The sequence below is a fragment of the Leucoraja erinacea genome, chromosome 9 (genome assembly GCF_028641065.1).
Source record: "Leucoraja erinacea ecotype New England chromosome 9, Leri_hhj_1, whole genome shotgun sequence".
Classification (NCBI taxonomy): domain Eukaryota; kingdom Metazoa; phylum Chordata; class Chondrichthyes; order Rajiformes; family Rajidae; genus Leucoraja; species Leucoraja erinaceus.
Genome location: NC_073385.1, coordinates 28,599,801 through 28,613,936, shown reverse-complemented (window position 1 = coordinate 28,613,936; position 14,136 = coordinate 28,599,801). Strand labels below are relative to the sequence as shown.

Sequence of the window (14,136 nt, the reverse complement as noted above, 5' to 3'; positions counted from 1 at the left end):
GTGTCCCTCTCTGTCAATTTGTGTGTGTGTCTTTCTCTGTGTCTGTGTTTGTCTATGTGTGACGGTGTCCATTTTTGTGTGTCTTTGTGTGTGTGTGTGTGTGACTGCGTGTATATCTGTGTCTCTGTGACCATGTTTTGTATGTATGTTTGTGTGTGTGTGTATGTATTTGTATCTGTGCTTCTATGTATGTATATGTATGTGTCTGTGTCTATATGTGTGCGTGTGTGTATATGTGTATCCCTGGACCCCGGCGCCCGGATGTGCGGCGTCGCTCCCTCTCGCATTTCCATAAAAGGCAGCGGAGTGTCGGCTCATTGTTCGCGGGGGACGGATCGCAGAGCCGCTGCTCCTCGCCTGGTTGCGACCCCGAGGCCGGAGCTAACACAGGAACGGCAGTGAACGGAGCCGAGCTGTGCTGCGGGGCAGCGGGTATGGGTGGAGGGCAGTGAGCGGCTCTGAGCAGCGGGGAGAAGCCGGGCAGCGGCCCGGACATCGGGAGACTCTGCTCCGCCGCCGACACCGTGGGAACGCGGCTCCAGCTCCAGCGCCAGCCGAGCTACGAGGTAAGCTTCTCCCTCCCTGCTGCTCCACCGACTATTGCCCCTGGAATAACTGTTCGAGCAGCGGCCGCCCCGCTCCCAGGCGCTGCCTTTTATGAACTTTATTCGTTATGAACACATATTCTAAACCAAAGCAGCGCAAAATCTCTGCGCGTCTCTGCATTCAGTATTGCTGAACGGAGAGCAGGGACAGGCCCTTCGGCCGTCCTTGACTGTGCTGACCAAGCCCAATACTGGAAGCCTTTGCCTGTGTCTTTTATAAACTTTATTCGTGGAATTAAATGTGTGTATATATCTATATATATATCTATATATATGTGTATGTATGTATCGGTATATGTTTCTCTGCATTCAGTATTGTTGGTCAGAGAGCAGGGAGACGTGCCCTTCGGCCCTCCTTATCCATGTTGACCCAGATGTCCATACTGGGATGGTCTTACTTGGTTTTGTCTTTTACGAACTTTATTATATATTATCTATACACATATGTACAATTCAAACTCTGAATGTTTTTTCTGCATTCGGTATTGTTAATCAGAGAGGTCGGGCACTGGACCTTCGGGCCCTCTTCCCCATGCTGACCCAGTTGGCCACTTTAGGCTGGTCCCCCCATCGCCCTCCCCGCCCTTCCCATTCATGGGTCTGAACATGTTGATGTCATGGTCCCTCTCTCCACACCCACCGCTGCATCTTTTGTGGGGACGTCCCGTCGCTGATGTGGCCCCAGCTCCGTCTAGTCGACATTAGACCCTTGACTGTGACGGTGGGCCCTCTCCCCCCCCCCCCCCCCCCCCCCACAAGCTGCGCCCGGTCGGCTCCCGGGGGTGGATATTGTATGTGTATGTGTGTGGTGGGGGGGGGGGGGGAGCAATGTACCGGGTGCATGGGAGGAGGGAGGGGGTGGGGAGTGTGGAATAAAGGGTTAGGGAAGAGCGGTGCGGGGACAGTGTCCGTAACCGACAGCCGGCCGGGTGAGTGGTGTGGAGGGGGCATTGCCTCGGTCCCTCAGCCGGGGCTGACTCCGCGCCCACTGCCCGAGGCCAAATGAAGGCGGCCGCGGCTCTCCCTCTCCCTTCTCCCCGGGATCTCCCTTCCTCTCCCCGGGATCTCCCTTCCTCTCCCCGGGATCTCCCTTCCTCTCCCCGGGCTCGGTGTCGGACTGGGGCAAGCAGCCCCTTCGCGCTCCGGCTGATCGGCCTATTCCCAGGACAGGACAAGCACTCAGCCCCATTTTGTTTGCAAGAGCTGGCCTCTCCTAACGGAATATGCATGGAGGAGCGGCAGCTGTGGACGCGCAGCGACCTCCGATCCCATGATCTTCGACACGTACGGGCTGCGTTTAATCATCTGCAGTTTCTCGTGTCTGCATTCAATCTACAGTTTCTAGTGTTTGCATTTAATGATATTCACTTTCCAGAGTCTGCGTTTAATCATCTTTAGTTTCTAATGTCTGCATTTAATCTTCGTTGTAAACGTTGTGTTACTTCATGTCATGTGCTCCGCAGATGGGAATCTGCACAGTGTTATTGGTTTATTGCAACAGCCTTAACTGTTTCTTCCCCTCTCCCCCAGGGGTGTAAATAGTTTGCTGGCAGCATGGCGCTGGACGGTATCCGGATGCCGGACGGCTGCTACGCGGACGGGACGTGGGAATTGAACGTGCTTGTGACGGACCTGAGCCGGGAGGTTCCCCTGCGGGTCACCGGAGAGGTGCACATCGGCGGGGTGATGCTCAAACTGGTGGAGAAGCTGGGTGAGTGCTGATTCCACCCCCTCCCCCGGCTGCGTGCACCGCCCATTCCTTCTGCCCACAGTCATGATCCACCGTCCCATGCCTTGTATGGGTCGCATCGTGCACCAAACCGTGCTTTGGCTGCGCAGGGAAATTATTTCACATGGTTGAGCCAAGCCCCAGTCTTCCCCTCCGCTGTATTGTTGCCAGTCGGGTGCTGGGCTGAGTTGAAGATCATTGGAAATATATATTTTCCTGCAATCCTTGACAACACAAATTTTTAGTCTTCAATAGAAAATCTATGACGACACAAGGAACTGCAGATGCTGGAATCTTGAGCAAAAGTACAAAGTGCTGGAGGAACTCAGCCGGGTTAGGCAGCACCTAGTTTCTTCTTCTTGCATATGGTGTGCACAGCCTAAAGATGTTGGACAACTTGTTCTATTTGATCTTATTTGATTGTGCACGCCTGGTTGATTGCATTTGTCAAAACAGGGCAGACCACGTGAAGGTTGGAATCTTTCAGTTTAAAAATACAGAATGGAAACAGGCCCATCAGGTCGTGCTGAACATTGATCACACATACCACACTAGTTCTATGTTATCCCACTTTTTTGCACCCACTCACTACACACTAGGGGCAATTGCTAGAGGCCAATTGACATACAAACACGCACATCTTCGGGATGTGGGTGGAAACCAGAGCACCTGAAAGAAACCCATGCAGTCACAGGGAGAATGTGTAAACTCCACACAGAGCACCTGAGATCAGCTTCAACCTCTGGTCTCTGGCACTGAGGCTGTGGCTCTACCTGCTGTACAACTGTGGAGGGAATGGACAGATGGCATTTCAGGATCCTTCTTCAGACTGGTGGCATAGTGCAATAGTACAATCATACCATGTTTCAGAGTTTTCCTAAATTTAACAATAATGTTGATTATTAGAAAAATTGCAAGTAAAATTGCACGTTGTTAATCTTGGGGGGAGTTGTTGTATTTAGAGGGAGGGGTGCGTATTAATCTGAAGGAAGGTTGATACTACATTTATAATCTATTGGATTCTTTTTTTCATAAATAACAGGAAAGACCTCTTGTAGGTTTTGACTTGCCCATCTCCTTCCACAGCCCTCTGAGTAACTCCAGCACCTGCAGTCTCTCTTTTATTTTGTTCTATTTTAATTCTATAACTTGGTATATTTAATTCTGCAGTGTATATTTTGTTCTGCAATTGAATGTTAGAGAAGAAATGCATTGTGTTTTGCCAGTTTGTCTAGCATCTTGTCTGCGGATTAATAAGTGATCGGTTACAGTCGGAAGAAGGGTCCTGACCCAAAATTCAGTTATCCATGTTCTCCAGAACTATTGCCTTGACCCACCGTTACTCCAGCGTTTTGCGTTTACTTCCCTGTTTTAATGTTAATCCCAATTGATGAGTGAAGACTGCTCCAAATTCTAAATGTACTTGCTTTTTGTATATTTAAAAAAAAACGAGCGCAGGAGGAACTTGCTGAGTCAGGCAGCATTTGTGGAGGGAATGGGTAGTTGAGTTGGGACCTTTCCTCAGTGCCTTGTGTCTCCTATTAACCAGATTTTGATCAAATTCTGATTGAGAAAGATGTGTTTTAATCTTAAAAGATAACCAAGAGATTGCAGATGCTGGAATTTGGAGCAAAGAGACAAACTGCTGGAAGAAAGACAGTCCGAGGAAGAGTACTGTGTCCATTCCCTCCGCAGAATCTGCCTGACCTGAGATCCTCCAGCACTTTGTGTTTTGCTCACAATTCCAGCATCTACAGTTCTTCATTCCTCTGTTTCCTTTTTAATTAATCGGGAAACTGTGGGGGAGAAGAGAGGGTGGGTGCAAACTCAGTCAAATATGAATTAAGCAGGGAAGTTTGGAAATGAAAGGCACCGCATACTAAATATATCCAGTAGATTTAATCTTTAAAGATAAAAGTGGCTGTGTAAACTATATTCCTTACTAACTAATTTTATTCCCTTGGAGTTTTAGCTGTATGTAAACGATTAAATAGACACAAATTGCTGGAGTAACTCAGCGGGTCAGACCGCATCTCTAGAGAAAATGGATAGGTGACGTTTTGGGTTGGGACCCTTCTTCAGACGGTAAACAATTAGCATAGACATACATTTTCAAAGGACTGGCACAGATAATCTTCTGTTAAGTACAGTTCATTGATATGTTTTGGTTGTGGAGAAACAACTACCTTTTTATTTAAAGCAATGAGATGTAAATTGTTCCCCATCAGACCTAGAGGAGACGTCTATCCTGGAAGATTTAAAGCTGATTACCACTGCAACTGCTGTTGTGAGAATAGTACGGTCCTAAGGGCTAGGTTGTCATCTGATAGGTATGTTAAGTATTCTGGATGTAGAGGATGTCCTAGAAGTCTGTTCTCCAAGTATTTATATGATGCAATACGAGTTTCTGTTCCTTAAAATGAGGGTTAGCTGGCCACAAACTGGTGTTGGTTTATTATAGTGATGAGATGCAGTGAAAAGCTTTTGTCCTCGTGTTATCTAATCAAATTAGATAATCCTATACATGAATGCAACCAAGCCATGCAGAAGTACAAAAGGTTGAGCGAAGATAAAAATGCCAGAGTGCCAGATACAGTTCCTCAGCATTGTAGCATAAGAGAGCTTACACCCTATCTAGTCTGATCACAGAGGGGAACAAGCTGCTCCTGAATCTGGGTGGTGCGTGCTTTCAAGGTTCTGTATCTTCTGTCCCGCGGGAAGGACTGGGGTGGAAAATGTCCTTGATTATGTTGGCTGTTTTCCCAAGACAATGTGAAGTGTAGATGGGGTCAATGGGGGGGGGTGGGGGTTGGTTTGCTTGGTTGATCGGGCTGAGTCCATAACTCTGCAATTTCTCGTAGTCTTTGGAGCCAGCTAATTCAATTGCACAGGCTTGGGGAGATGATTGAGTAGCCATATGTAAGGGTAGACTGGAGACGCTGATTATGAATGCTCTGGATGTCCCCATTTTTACATGCATTTCAGCGCATGTGATTGGTGGAATATCAATCAGAGAGACCATTAATTTAAATACTCTGGTGTGGAAAATACAGTAAATGTGCTCTGATGTGAATGGAATCATGTGAATTGTCTCACTTGTAAAGGAAGTGAGACTGAGTTTACCAGTCAGAGAGACTCGACTGGGAATGTCCATCCCCTCCACAGATGCTGCCTGACCCACTGAGTTCTTCCAGCACTCTGTGTGTTTTGCTCCAGATTCCAGCATCTGCAATTGTTCTAGAGATAGGCTAGACAATCGGAATTTATTTCCACATGTAGAAATGTCAAGACTAGAGGGCATAGCAAGGTGAGAGGGGCAAAGTTTAAAGGAGATGTGCAGAGCAATTTTTTGTACACGGAGGGTGATGAGCACCTGGAACGCACTGCCAAGATTGGTGATGGAGGCAGATACAATAGTCGTCTTTTAAGAAACTTTTTGATAGGCATATGTATATGTAGGGAATGGAGAGATATGGATTATGTGTAAACAGATAAGATTTTGTCTTGGTATCATGTGTGGCACAGACATTGTGAGCTGAAGTGCATGTTCCTGTACTGTACAGTTCTATGTTCTCTGTTTATTTTACTGCTCCACTGCACAATCTGTCACAGGGCAGTCAGTGGTCTGGCTTGTGGTCATTTGTACAATTTGAACAGTTTCCTGATGATCAGCCCCTACTCCTTCCCATGTACCTTCACGTCTGTTCCCTGTGAGAATTCAGATTTTTTCCACTGAATCAGGCCATTCCTATAAGGAATTCAAAGTTTGTTTTGTGAATAGTATGCAGCTCAAAGGGTCAACTCTCTCCACAGATGTTGCCTGACCCGTTTGGGTTCCTCCAGCACTCCGTGTTTAGTTCAAGATTCCAGCATCTGCAGTTTCTTGCGTTTCCCTCTAAGAGTTAGCTTTTTATTCAAAATTCCAACAACTGTAGTCTCGTGTGTCTCTTAGCAGTATAATTTCCTTTTTTGGGTATAGTTTGTTAATCATCTGAAGACAAATGGGATGTTCTAGGCTTGGAGATAGTCACATTTTGAGCTGTAAAGATCATACAGCCAACCCCACAGATAGATGAGTTTGGCTTTGAGAGCAAGTATTTAAAAAAAGAGCAATTCTAAATGAATGCAAGATTAAATTCCAACTAAATATAAAGGATTGGTATAATATAAAAGGAAGCAATGTGTAAAATCATTTGGATGTTAGATATGTTGCGGCTAGAAATTCATCACTGATCAATAGTAAATGTACCACACAGGGTTGTCACCATAGAAACATAGAAAATAGGTGCAGGAGTAGGCCATTCGGCCCTTCGAGCCTGCACCGTTCAATATGATCATGGCTGATCATTCTCACCATGCTCCATTGCCCTTAACCAGGCGTCAATTTCTCATCTGGCGGAGATCCTTGAGCTCAGTAAAATGTCTTAAGATGTATTTGCCTGCATGGGAGGAGCAGAGTGCAGTGTTGCAATACTTCATGCTGTGAAGCTGCTGTTTTTGAATGTCTTTATGGTGTGAAGATAATTTGAGTTATTTGCATAATTTCTCACCTTAAACCTATGTCCTGGTTCTTAATTCCCCTTTCCTGAGTAAAACACTGTGCATTTGCCCCATCTATTCCCTTCATGATCTTATATACTTGTATAAGATCATCCCTCATCCTCCTGCACTCCAAGGATTAAAAGTCCTGCCCAACTTCTCCATGTAGCTCTTGTGGACTGCTCTTAAGTATCAACTTCTCTCCAGAGATGCTGCCTGGTCCGCTAGGTCACGCTGGGCCACAAGATATTTTGAGTATTGCATAGAACGGTACAATACAGGAGCAGGACCTTTGGTACACATTGTCTGTGCTGGCGTGATGCCAAGGCCAACCTGTATCTACCTGCACAAAATACATACCCCTCTATTCCCTGCATATCCAAGTGCTTATTCAAATGTCTCTTAAATGGCACTGTCTGGGGCAGCGATTTCCAGGCACATGTGTGTGTGTGTGTGTGTAAAAGGAAAGATAGATCAGCCGTGATTGAATGACGGAGTAGACTTGATGGATCGAATTGCCTAATTCTACTTCTATTCCTTATGACCTTATATCCTTGAAACTTTGTCCCTCTCAACTTAATCTTTCAGTCCAGGGTTTGATCTCTGGATTAATCAAGGTTCTTCTTGTGGCAAAAGGAACTTCAGGCTGAAATATTGAGTAGTTTGTGACTTTAATTTTGGTGCTTAACCCACTTCATGCTCTGCCAAGTATTGACAGCTTGTGCAATGGAGTGCTTTTATTCCCATTAGCTACTGTTGCCAATGCTTGTGGGGGAAGGGTCTCCTCAACTTCTGGAGTCAGTGTTATCCTAACATTATACCAGACCATGCATCAGAGGGTCTTTGTTATATATAACAAAGTTATATATTGTTATATATATATTTAGATTTTTACCGTATTTTGCTTGGTGCTATTTACATATAACGTTTGTTATTGTAACTATTTAAGAATAACTTATTCTTACTATATTCCTCTCTGACTGCATGGGTTTCTTCCGGATACCCGTTTCCTCCCATATCCCAAAGATTTGCGGGTTTGTAGGTTAATTGGCCCTCTGTAAAGTCGTCTTCAGTGTGTAGAGAGTGGATGAGAAAATTGTATAGATAGCACTAGTGTGAAAGGGTAATCGATGGTCAGCAAGGACTCGGTAGGCTGAAGGAACTGTTATCTCTTTCAATAAATTCTATCATTAAAGTGAAGGGAGAGATGCAGTGCAGAATATAGTTCTCAGCATTGTAGCACAACAGTTCCAGAGACAGAGGAAAAGTCCAATGGCTGCAATGAGGTAAAGGTGAATAGCACAGTACCCTAGCTCATGGTGGCCTAGATTGTGCTACCATACTGTGATGTGAGCGTAGGAAGTTCATACCAATTCTCCCATTGAATAGCATAAAGACATATATATTGATAAGTTAGTGGATCAAAAATTTAGTTCATTTGGTGCATTTTATCCTGTTAGTTCTTGGCAGATCTGGACAAATGCACCAGGATTCATATGGCTGAGTTTGTTTTTTAAATTAATTTACAAAACCAATTTTTTTTTTTTTTTTTTTTTAATTATTCGCATTAGATTGTTTGCATAATAACTGCTTTAGGTTTAATGTGACGTTATTCCAGCTGCAAGCCTGGCTATTAAAGGTGATTTGGTTTGCCATTGTGCAGCTTGAATGGAGTGCTTTGAACCAGTGTTGCCGTATGAAAGGTTAACGGCATGCCAGTGAAATGGAAAAGCTTTCTAAAGAAGATTAACAATGATCGCTCAAAGTGCTGCCCAATATTCTAGTAGTTTGAACAGTACTTGCTGATTTCCTTTTGGAGAGGGCACTTTCTCTACATTCATCTCCTGTATTTTAAATTTCAGCCCAATGTTTTAGTTAAGATCATGGTTCTAAGAAGATTATTTTTGGTTGCCATGGAGACGTTGTTCCAGTAGCCTCTGTATGTCTTTGAGAGGCCACGGCCATTTAACTTGGAGCCTGTCTGGAGGCCGGGAGGAAGACATGCCCCTACAGAACTTACAGTTTACAATGGCCAGTTTCCTTTATCATCGTTACTTTTTTGCATATCTTTCATTCATTGTTCTTTATCTCTCCACATCACCGTCTATATCTCTCGTTTCCCTTATCCCTAACCAGTCTGACGAAGGGTCTCGACCCGAAACGTCACCCATTCCTTCTCTCCTGCTGAGTTACTCCAGCTTTTTGTGTCTATCTACCTAACAGAACCAGTAGTTAAGAGCGTTTGATCGACGTCTCTGCTGGGCCAGTGTACTTTTGAACTTTTATTTGTGTGTCGACTGCAGGTTCAGTTTTAATATTTAGAGTTAGAGTCATGGACATGCCGAATCTTCTACGATGCCTCAGAAAGTAAATACGCTGATTACTACAGCAGTGTGAGGGGGTCATGTTAGTGATGTGTTGATTTGGACAGGGTTGTATTCATACCCTTGCTTCCTGAAGTCAGCAACCTACTCTTTGCTATGCTGATGTTAAGGCTTTGTTAGTTGTTCTAACACCATGACAACATGCCCATTCTCTCTCCTGTATTCCATGTCATTATTGTCGTCGAACTTGTCGACAATTGTGGTTTCATCAGGGGAACTTAAAGATCAAGTTGAGACAGTACAGTTCATGGGTGCACCGGGAGTAGAGCAAGGGACTGAGCACACAACACTAAGGGCCACCATTGTTGAGGGTCAGGATGGAGGAAATGTGATGACCAATTCTAACCACCCGAGGTCTACCGTTCAGGAAGTCCAGAACAGTTGTAGATGGAGACTCTAAAGCCAAGGTTGAGGAGTTTAGAGAAGAGCCTATTCGTTATTGTGGAGTTGAAAGCTGAGCTGTTGTCAAAATGAATAGCATCCTGATGTAGGTGTTCTTACTGCCAAGGTGATCCAGAGCAGAATGCTGTGGAACACCAATAGCATAATCTATATATCCGGTGTGTGAATTGCAAGGAATCTCTACTGTCCAGAAATCTTGCGCAAAGTGAGGATGTTACCAATTTTCAAAGCACTTCATTATGGTCAATGTTGGAGCTACTGGGCGTTTGCCATTCATAGAAACATAGAAATTAGGTGCAGGAGTAGGCCATTCAGCCCTTCGAGCCTGCACCGCCATTCAATATGATCATGGCTGATCATCCAACTCAGTATCCCGTACCTGCCTTCTCTCCATACCCCCTGATCCCCTTAGCCACAAGGGCCACATCTAACTCCCTCTTAAATATAGCCAATGAACTGGCCTCAACTACCTTCTGTGGCAGAGAGTTCCAGAGATTCACCACTCTCTGTGTGAAAAAAGTTCTTCTCATCTCGGTTTTAAAGGATTTCCCCCTTATCCTTAAGCTGTGATTCAGACAGATCACTTCGATTTTCTTGGGGGGTGGGGGTGGGGAGACAAAGTGCTGGAGTAACTCGGCAGGTTAACAGCTCTTTGTGTCTTTTTTTGTAAACCAGCATCTGCAGTTCCTTGTGTCTTCGATTTACTTTTGATTGGAGCTGGAATGATGGGGGTTTCATGGTAGCAGATGGGGACAGTGAACTATTGAAGTGTGAGGTTGAAGATGATGGCGAAGACTGTTATGTGGGCAGTTGATATTGCTCAATTCCAGACCCCGTCCAGGGTCTCCATCCAGGCCGGCTGCTTTCCGTGAGTTTGAGGCAAGCAAACCTGACTTCTGCCGACGAGATGTATGGGGGAGGGTGGGTGTGGCGATGTCCTTAGTTGGAATTCTCTCTTTTCGAATGATAGAATATTAGATACTGTGTTCTTTTATCCTTTTCAAAACGACAGTACAGGTGCACAACCTTTTATCCGGTGTTCCAGAAACCGAAAAGCTCCGAAAACCGGCCATTTTTTCCAGATGTCGTCTGCGCACCAAAGCTCGCGTTTGGCGCCAAACCTGACCCAAAACGACCCACGGTCAACCCAGGTCTGTACTACTGTAGCGGCTGCCTCCTCCCTGGAGACCGGGAGATGCTTAAACATCTGTAAATCATTGCTTAAGTGTTAGTCAGTTAGTTTGGAGGGCTTTTATGTGAAGGGGGGTGAAGGGGTAAACTTTAATTCTTAGTCCCCTACCTGGTCGGAGAGGCGGGGAGCGGTCAATGCCTTACCGGGTCGCTGTGCAGTAAGCTCCGCAGCGCTGTGGCCGGTGGGGCCGCGGGCGGCGCTTGTTGTAGCTCCGACCCCGGCAACTCTACCCCTGGCTGCGAGGCGCTCCAAATCCAGCGCGGCCCGCGGCCGGACGCCCCAGCTCCGCGAATGTCGGGAGTCGGCGGCGTCGCAGCGCTGGGATACCAGCGGGGTGCGGGCAATGCCTTACCGGGTCGCCGTGCGGCAAGCTCCGGAGCGCTGTGGCCGCCGACACACAACATCGCGGAGCGTCGCTGGATTTGGAGCCGCGCAGCCAGGGGTAGAGTTGCCGGGGTCGGAGCTCCAACCGGCGCCACCCGCGGCCGGACGGAGCCCCCAGCTCCGCGGCTCCAAATCCAGCGACGCTCCGCGAATGTTGGAAGAAGGCGGCCACAGCGCTCCGGAGCTTGCCGCACGGCGACCCGGTAAGGCATTGCTCGCTCCCCGCTGGTATCCCAGCGCTGCGATGCCGCCGACTCCCGACATTCTCGGAGCTGGGACGTCCGGCCGCGGGCCGCGCTGGATTTGGAGCGCCTCGCAGCCAGGGGTAGAGTTGCCGGGGTCGGAGCTACAACCGGCGCCGCCCGCGGCCGGACGGAGCCCCCAGCTCCGCGAGGTTGGGAGTCGCCGACCAGGTAGGTAGGGGACTATGAATTAAAGTTTCCCCCTTCACCCCTACACCACCACCACCACATAAAATCCCTCCAAACTATCTGACTAACATTTATGCAATGATTCTCCCGGTCACCGGGGAGGAGGCAGCTGCTCCAGACTTTTCAAGCCGCCCGCGCTACCTACCTAATCTACGCTAAAAATCTTCCATTCTGAAATCCGAAAATGTCCGAAATCCGACAAGTGTCTGGTCCCAAGGCTTTCGGATAAAAGGTTGTGCACCTGTACTTCAAATCATCATTTCTATCTGCCTCAAATGTGGAGGTTTTTGTGCTTTTTCTGAACATTTTGTTCATGTCCTGAACTTGTAACCGCAACTCTTAGATGTCTTAAAAATAACTAGCATTCCTCGGAAACAAAACTGCTGGAGTACTTGTGAAATGGTCCTTTAAATGAATGAATGCTTTGATAGTTTTAACTTTATATCTCCTATGATTCGTCCCAACAGGTGTACGCTTGCCTCTTGATTTCTTGGTCTTAATTATAATATGTTAATCTGTTAATATGTTAATCTAAACTGCCATGATTTGGTTGCGTTCACTAAACATTGTGAATGAGACAATCTATCAATAACAGTTTATAAAGCCACAATGTACAGGGGTGAACACCATGTTCACAATTGGAGAAATAGATGCTTTATTTAGCTCACTTGTTCCTTGTTTGCTGCCTGGATTACGTTGAATAAACTTGGACTGTTGTCTCTGGAGCGTCACAGGCTGAGGGGCGACCTGATAGAAGTATATAAAATTATGAGAGGAATAGATACATTTTCACAGGGTGGAAATGCCAAAGACTGGATGGGCAAGTTAACAGGCGATGCATGGGGCAAGATGTTTACATGGAGGGTTGTGGATGCCTGTAATGGGGTAATGGTGTAGGCAGATATGACAGTGGCATTTAAGAGGCTTTTGGGAAGGCACATGGACATGAAAGGCTGTGGAACATGTGCAAGCAGATGAGTTTAGTTTTTCTTGGCATGGACATTGTGGGACAAAGGGCCTTGTTCCAGTACCAAACGTTTCTGTGTTCACTGTTGATGTTTGAAAGGGTGTGAAACTTTTGATGCTGTTGGCTGGATTTTCATACAGTGCCTGTTCAAAACTGGATGCACTTGGTTAAACTTATATTCTGCTTTTTTGCATGTGATACTGTCCCATGAATAAGTTAAGGTCAAACCTTCTGACTATGCGTGCAGACGTCTGGATAAAGATTGTACAACATCTTAAACGTTATGAGTAAAAAAAAAACTCCCTATGGCCCCTGGTTTCTCCCAGTCTATCTCTCACGAAGGTAAAATGCTGAACTGTTCTCTGTCGGTACATTAAATGAACAGCTGAACAGAATTACATGCAGTGACGAAAAGCGGGGGCAGGTCTTTGAGACTGTTTAAATTCATGAAGGTTAGTCCTGAAATACTTTGAATATTACTCAGTGTTGGCTGTTGGGGGGATGGGGAATCTTGAAGCTATTCCGGTCGGGATTACGTATTGCTCAGGAAAAGCTGCTGTGACCAATGTTGCTGTTTCCTCCAGGATTACTGCTGCTGAGAGGTGAAATGCCTCGCAGTACAAGTCACTTCCCGTGCAAGCAAGGCTATTGATTTCTGCTGCACAGCCATTTGTTGTGTGTGTGGAGCGTAATGTGTGTGGAGTGTAGTGTGTATGTGTGTAGTTCCTGCAATGCTTCCCAGAACCAAACAGATTTTTTTGTTGATTTATGAATCTGTTTCCCTTTTAGAGTAATCATGATTAACAGTCACACCCATGCCAATCAGTGGACACCCATCAGTAAAGGCATAGAGCTATACAGCATAGATGCAGACCCTTCAGCTCATCACATTGTTGCCAACCTGTAGACACCCATCATTAGAATCAGAGCTGCACAGCCCTGGAGTCCTTCACGTCCACAGAATGGAGCCCTTCACGTCCATGCCAACCCATTGACACCCCTTAATAGTGTCATAGAGGTATACAGCACAGAACCAGACCCTTGGCCCACTATATCCATGCCAACCTGCAGACACCCATCAGTAAAGTCGTGGAACTGTACAGCATGAAAACAGGTCCTTCGGACCATCACATCCATGTCCTCTTGTAGAAACCCATTAGTAATGGAACCAGGTCGTTCAACCCATCTATCTATGCCAAATCTAGTTGACAAACTGGGCTAGTGTAATTTGGCTACAATTGGCCCATAGCGCTCTAAACCTTTCCAATCCATAAAATTGTCCAGATTACTTTTAAAAGTCCGAATTGCATCAGCTTCTTTAGCTTCTTCTGGCAGCTCATTCCAGTTAAGGACTCCCTTTGAGTGCCCTATTAAAATCTCTACCCTCTCACCTTCAACCCATGCCCTCTAGTCATAGAATCCTACACACTGGGAAAGGACTATGTGTGTTCACTTCGTCCATGCCGACAACTCCCACCTCCCATTGACAAATTCCATTCCGCC

The 14,136-nt window shown here is 46.1% G+C and overlaps 1 protein-coding gene across 7 annotated transcripts in view; it reads left to right on the top strand.

Annotated features, from left to right (window-relative positions):
- The first annotated feature begins 280 nt into the window (after positions 1 to 280).
- fermt2 (FERM domain containing kindlin 2) overlaps positions 281 to 14,136 on the top strand; it is a 119,295-nt gene continuing 105,439 nt past the window's right edge. For 2 of the 7 annotated variants that reach the window (XM_055640430.1, XM_055640426.1), the window contains exons 1-2: positions 281 to 566; positions 2,136 to 2,316. In XM_055640430.1, the coding sequence (XP_055496405.1) occupies positions 2,160 to 2,316 (157 nt within the window). In that variant the 5' untranslated portion in view covers positions 281 to 566; positions 2,136 to 2,159. Of the gene's footprint in view, positions 567 to 1,307; positions 1,327 to 1,514; positions 1,535 to 1,750; positions 1,890 to 2,135; positions 2,317 to 14,136 lie in introns of those variants that run through there. The other 5 variants (XM_055640433.1, XM_055640431.1, XM_055640428.1 and 2 more) reach the window with 5 other exon arrangements.